A 7,072-nucleotide genomic window follows, 5' to 3' on the forward strand; every position below is an offset into this window, starting at 1 on the left:
ACATACATGCATTTATTTTTAACATAAATGTTAAAATAAGTAAATATATCAATACACAAAAAACAATTTATAAATAATGAATACAAAGTTGATGTATATATATATAAATGTATATCAAATTAAAAAGTATAAAGTGTGTGTGTGCAGATATTCACAAACATATATTAATAAAATCCTACTAATACAAATGATTAATAAAATCACTTTTTTTCATATTACAATATTAAAAGTGTGTATAATAAGTCCTACCTTCTACAGTAAGTTCGAAGGACAAACTGCGTTTGATTCCTTCAATGGACACATCACACACATACAGGCCTGCGTCACTATACGTCAACTTGGAGAATTCGGGCAGTTCGTCTAGTTTACGGTTATCCTGGAGAAATTGAAAGAGTTGTTTGTTTAGCATGACTAAATGAACCTAAACCAGATCTGTTAGATTCCCTGCTATCTCTTACCTTACTCCATGTTACTTTTGCTTCAGTAGAGGCATTCTTTTCCAATGACACCTCCAACTTTTCCCCGAGACTCTTTAACACCTTGCCTGTAGGAGTGAGGCTTACATCCAGAACTGAAAGAGAAAGACAGAAAGCATGTATCAGTCTGTTGCAGGCTTATTTTTCGTACACCTGTCCTAAAAATATTTCAACCACTGAAGAGGCTGAAACGCATCACATTTCTTCACCAAACAAAGAGCGCTAAGGCCCTCCTCGCACCCCCTTATTCTCACCTGAGCAATTGTTTTCTATCTTCACATGGACAGCTGAGATGCAACCAGCTTTGAAATTGCACCACACAGACGCCGTGAAATATATTTGAGTCTCCAAACTGAAGCGTCACCTCAATGAGAATTATTGAAAGGCCAGAGTGTGTGAGCTTATCAGCGAGCTGGAGACCGTAGCAGCCTCAACTCGAGTCAAAAACTCCTAATTAAGCTGTCTTCCCCCTTCGCTAATCCTGCTGAAGATAGATATGATCAACGTTTCACTTGTGCATTAATTCGTACTATAAAGAAAGGAATTAATTGGAAAGGAAAAGTTTGGTGAACTCCGACTGCTCATCTGTTCAATGGCTGAGTCAGTTTATTCAGGCTTGACTCTACAGCAACATTGACGCAAACAACAGCTAATGTTTTTTTGGTTGAGCTAATGTTATTAGATATTATACTCTGTATCTTTTAAGCCCAAAAATCGAATAAATAATGCTTAATATTCTAAAGTGTAGCTATAACTGATGGGTCTGTGCTGTAATTTCCTGAAATATTTATCTAAAAAAAGGTAGGTAATCTTTTATCAGGTATTACAAAAGCATGATAAAAGCTCCGTACAATGTTAAGTGATTTATTTTTCCTTCTCTGGTTCCCTGGTGAGTTTCTTATTCATATTAACACATTCCACATCTATGAAAACTGGTAAAACGAAACTAAAATATAGCGAATAGGTAATTTTTCCCCCCAGAAAATGCTTGTGATTTTTGTTTTTCAAGGTTAGAACTTTCAATGCATTTGCATTTATTCATGATCCATAAATGCAAACAGTATGCTAACAGGTTAGATGGTAATTTGCGGCAGGCTAGCTAAAATGTGTGTGTAATTTAGTTGAGAATACATGTTTTGGATTTGAATTTATTACAGTTCATTGCCAAGAAGGACAGCACATTGCTGAAAGCAACAGTACATTGTGAATGAACACAGGCTGGCTGTATTAGACGATTCTTTGAGCATAATATCACACTTGATATTGCTAAACATCAATGTACTTGTTAACCGTGTTTTCAGAAAACCTGGTGCTTTTTTCTCAATGGAGAAAGCATGTGTCGGTTGCCAGATTTAGTAAATAAATTATACCACTGGTCAAAATATTTCCACTTATTGGGGGAATTACATCTCTTCAAACATAAGCATTTTAAAGGCTTATGGAGGCAGATATATCAAACAAAAAAAAGTTTTCTGAATAATGTTTAATGTAATATTATATTATAATTTATTATTATATAATATTCATAATGTGCAATCATGATTAATAGGAAACATAAAATCGCCAAAAAAAGGTTTCAGAATAAATGATAATGCATTATTATATTATATTACATTATATTATAATATTATATTATTTTGATTAGTGGGAAGGGGGATTAGAGGAATTTGGAAAAGCATGCCTCTTGCACTATTTCTACCATATTTGCAAAAAGTTTTTGAAAGTGATTCTTCGTCATATCACCAAATGTTGAGAAACCTGCAATTATGACCAACAGAACTGCAGCGAATGCATTTGGAAATCCAATTCTCTGTATTACCACTTGATTTTAAACTGACTCGTCTCTTTCCAAAATCTCCATCGGGTCTTTCTCTAGTGTGTAGACGCCCTTAGGCAGATGCCCTTAGATGAGAGAGAGATAGAGAAGAAGAGTGCATCATTCGCCCACTCACAGCTCACTGTGACCATCTGAGTGGACTCCATCACATCGTTGTCAAGCAGGGAGCACTTGTACACTCCAGTGTCCGCTCGGGTAATGCCAGTCAGAGTGTAGACATCCTTGTCCGTCACCGTGACCTTCTTGCCCTAAAGAAGGCATGAGAGAGAGGAAGACAGTGTAATTAACCTGTAGGGAAGGATACAGGGCAGACAGCAGGACCCTGGAGATGAAAGACTGGTGTGGTTGCTGTGGACACAGCCGGCAATCTCTCACCTTAATGTTGAAGTTGAAGCTGGTAGGAGGAGGGTTTCCGTCCGCCTGGCATTTCAGTGTCACATCATCACCTTCTCTAATGGGACTCTGAGAAACAACCTGTAGACTCACCTTCTCAGTAGGGTCTTAAAGAGAAAAAGGAGAAAACAAACATTAGAAAGGCCAGAAGAGAGCCTGAGGAAGATGGACGACATTGCACGTCATTGCACGAATTCTGTGTGACTTTCCATATCAACATGTAGCTAGCAAACAACAACAACAAAAATCATTCTCTAAGACACCGCGGCATTCTGCAGACCCCAAGGAGCTTAAATGCCTTCATTTCCACAACCATTTGCAGTCTCTTGTTCTCGTCCTCTCTTTCTCACCCAGCAGCCACAGAGCATTTCACATCAAATGTTCACCCCGAGGCACTGAACAAACCTCTCAACATTCAGATAAGAAAGAGAGAGAGAGAGAGAGCGATGCTACAGCAGACTTGGTTACTGGCATTATGCCTGACAAGACCTAGAAAAAACATCAAATTGAGCCTGGCTACCAGCTGAGACCTTCAATTCAAGGTTCAGGACTCAAGAGATGGCTTCATGTACTAGGCGATGCACAGATATGCAGGCACCTGCGAACACGGATCCCTCAAACCAGCTGTAAAATCAAACAAATAAAGCATCAAGGTGCTAGGCACAGCATGCGTCACATCAGAACATTATCTCAGGTAGAGACAAAGCCCCAGCAATTGACTACCAACCCAATGCCGATTCGATTTCATCTCCGAGCTAATGTGGGAGATCCACCCCTAGGGGGAGCTGGTTTGTGTAAAAGTAGCCATGTAAATAAAGTACAGTAACCTGAATCTACTGGCACAGTAACTGATACTTTACCTGAATTGAATTTAATGATATAAAAAGACTGGGTACCATGAAATTATAAGATGACATAAAATACTGGCACATACTGGTACTGTAAGTAAATGCATACAGGTAAATAGACATCTTTTTTTATTGCATTGTCTTTGCTGGCTGCATCAAAAATAAAGTGCAATTAGGGTAATCTGAAAGTGTCTTATGCACCGATTTTATTTAGACAAAAATAACAATAAATAACATTGGCTTTTGGCTAATAAATTGCTTGTAATATTCCTCTTGGCTACATTGGCTAAGTTGTGAAATATAATGTAACTGATTTAATAATAATAATAATGTTGATTAAATTAATACATTAATAATAAAAATATGATAAAACAAACCATTCAAAAGTTTGGGGTCAGTAAGATTTAGTTATTTATTTGTTTTGTTGCTGATTAAGAAATGAATTATTTTAGCATTTCAGCAAGGACACATTCAATTGATTAAAAATAACATTTATTATTTTACAAAAATTTCTACTTAAAATATGTGCTGTTCTTTTTTTTATTAATCAAAGTATCCTAAAAAATGTATCACAGTTTCCACAAGAATATTAAGCATCTGTTTTGAACACTGATAATAATAAATGTTTCTTGAGCACCAAATGAACGATTATGTGACATTGAAGACTGGAGTAATGACTGATTAAAACTCATCTTTACAATCACAGAAATAAATGACAAATTAAAATATATTCAAATGGAAAATTAATTTTAGATAGTAATAATATTTCTGAATATTATGCTTTGCTGTATTTTGATCAAACTACTGTAGCTTTGGTGAACATAGAAGACTTCAAAAACATGAAGAAAAAAACTACCTCCAGTAGTGTCAGAAAAGTACTGTTTAGTATGTAGTTAGCATCAATGAAGTTACTTACAGTGAATTGGGAAGGTCTCGGGTGCTGAAACCTGGTCGGGGCCCATCACATGATTTGCCGTGCAGGTGAATTGTGATTCTACATCCTCTTTGCTAGCTGTGTACTGCAGACGGGAAGAAGTGCTGGACAGACCTGTGGCTGGGTCCTTGGTAATAGCAGATGTGATAATGATCGCTGCAGTCACACACAAACACACATTTAGACACATCAGTTATTAGAGCTGGCAAACGGAAGTGCCTGAAACCACGTTACAACGGCTTGATTCTGTCAATACTGTCAGAATGTTCTCTAACCACTAACCAATCAGCTGTGAGCTTGAGACTTCAGCAACAGTTAAAGGGGTAAGTTTCATTTATTTCCTTTATTATAAGGGCTATTTTAGAATAACCATCTGCATATACACATAAGGGCTGTCGCGATTCATCGATTTTATTCGACTATTCGATTTTTAAAAATCCTCGACTTCATTTTGCTCGCGTCGACAAACCGGCAAAATACCGGAAGTGGCACATTTCACGGTCGAGAATCCATAAAACACATTATTAGACTGTTTCCCAAGGCTGCGTGATATATTAAACCCATTTAAAAATCATAATTTAGCATAATTGTGAATTCACAAACGCTATGATTTAATTAAATAATTATATGCGATGCAGTTCTAATACAGTATATGCTCTTTAATTATTTACAAGCGTGTAGGTTAAGTACATGCGTCACACAGCGGCTCCGTTCACAGTAGTTCCACAGGAACTGTTATCATTTACATGTGTGGAGCGGCTCAAACTCCATCTCTGCATGTTGTTGAGAGTTTGGGTTTATTATAACGTTCATCTGGGAACGCAACGTGCGCCATTTCATCAGATTTGTAAGGTAAATCATTTATAAATCTATGCAAACACAGGAGAATACATCGCGGTTTCAAAATAAAAGCTCAAACCCTCACTCTGAGTTTACACATTTTGATGTCCACATATTCATTTAATTACAGTGGCCATAGCATTTCTGTCCTAAAGAAATGGCCAAATATTAAAGATTAAGTGAACATTTGAATGAAATGATGCTTGGTCAGTATTAAACAAGGATTAAATTGCACAGTAATGTGTAAAAACAATCGTCAGGCCGTTGGCGCCCTCTGTAAGCCTTTGTTGTAATGCATAATGTACATTAGCTCTATTGTTTATAATACATTATGTATTTTAACAGTTTTGTTCAATAAAACCATATGATTTCTTGCTTTTGATGCTTTATTTAAACTAATTTTTATTGCCTCATTTCTATTATATATGTATTTTAAGTAATTTTAAAGGCTATTGTTCACTTACATCTATTTTTATTACCACAAACAAAAAAAAACTAAAATTATAATTATAGGGCCCTATGAAATCAGTTTTATTTCCAAATTCAGTTTTTTTTCCATTTTCATTTTTCTATACTCTGTTTTAATGGTTAAATTAAATTGTATTAATCAAAAAGCCTGTCTAATTAATTGAGGTTTACAGTTTTATCTTTACCAAATTCTGTTTTCCATTATTTTCTGGATTCCATTTTAATGGTTCCATTAAATTTTATTACTCAAAAGCATCTCCAATTAATTGATTTTTCAGAAATACTGCACATTTACATTTTCTCCTAAATAAATTATAGTAAATAACATTTCTGGTAAATAGTCCTTTAAAAAGTGTTTTTTGATTATACTTTTATTATTAGTAGACAAGAACAAGTGGACATGTTGTCATTCTTACATTATAATACTGAACTTTGATTTCAGTGATTTGGACTATGAGATGGACACTTGCTTCTTGCACTCTGTTGCACTATACTTTTGCTTTAAAAAAAGGATTTTATAGAAATTTGGATTTCATTTGGTGTAATAAAATATAGTTTAATAAAATATTCCTAAGTAAAATTGTTGATTTTTTGTGGAAATTAATCGATAAATCGATAAATTAGTCGATATATTAATCAAAATAAAAATAGTCATTAGTGGCAGCCCTAAAACATATGTTTAGAAACTAAACTAGTCAGTCCAAGACCACAAGCTGAGAAAACAAAAATATGTAAAATAAATTTCATAGCAATCAGTTCATGCTTTTTGTAAATGAATCTTCTTTATTTCAGACAGATTCAGAAATAAATGGCAGAAGTAGTTCTGCAGCATGTCAAAAACAGGTACTGGGTGTCTGTCAATTAAAACATATCGGATGCTTGCAGTGTAGACAGCTCCAATATGCTTACAATATGCGCGATATCTAATTCTGTTGTGTCGCAACATGCCACACACATCCAATGTAGAAACACAACATTCATCGTAATAACTTGACAGAAATATTACACATACTTGAGACATTCTATGAAACAAGTGCCTTCTCGATTGCAGAAAAGTGATTGTAAGAGAATTTCTGCAAGAATTTATACAAACATAGTGCCATCTGAAACTAAATGAATACAAATTTATATGTTGGGATATTTTGGGTTTGGTTTGGTTTGGACTCCTGACATTATCATTCAGGAGCTAATAATATGACTTTACTTTAAAAAAGCTGAAAAATATTCAAATAAATTTAGATATTAACAATATTTTTAATATTAAATATATATATAT

The 7,072-nt window shown here is 34.8% G+C and overlaps 1 protein-coding gene across 2 annotated transcripts in view; it reads right to left on the reverse strand.

Moving 5' to 3' along the window:
* Positions 1–7,072, reverse strand: part of LOC107576815 (CD166 antigen homolog) — a 67,317-nt gene that overhangs the window by 5,027 nt on the left and 55,218 nt on the right. For both annotated transcript variants that reach the window (XM_016262954.1, XM_016262948.1), the window contains exons 6-10: positions 4,471–4,644; positions 2,689–2,813; positions 2,429–2,561; positions 459–571; positions 250–376 (exon numbers count right to left, since the gene is read on the reverse strand). In XM_016262954.1, coding sequence (XP_016118440.1) covers positions 250–376; positions 459–571; positions 2,429–2,561; positions 2,689–2,813; positions 4,471–4,644 — 672 coding nt within the window. The remainder of the gene's footprint in view (positions 1–249; positions 377–458; positions 572–2,428; positions 2,562–2,688; positions 2,814–4,470; positions 4,645–7,072) is intronic.

This window comes from Sinocyclocheilus grahami, unplaced genomic scaffold (genome assembly GCF_001515645.1).
Source record: "Sinocyclocheilus grahami isolate Dianchi unplaced genomic scaffold, SAMN03320097.WGS_v1.1 scaffold32.1, whole genome shotgun sequence".
NCBI lineage: Eukaryota > Metazoa > Chordata > Actinopteri > Cypriniformes > Cyprinidae > Sinocyclocheilus > Sinocyclocheilus grahami.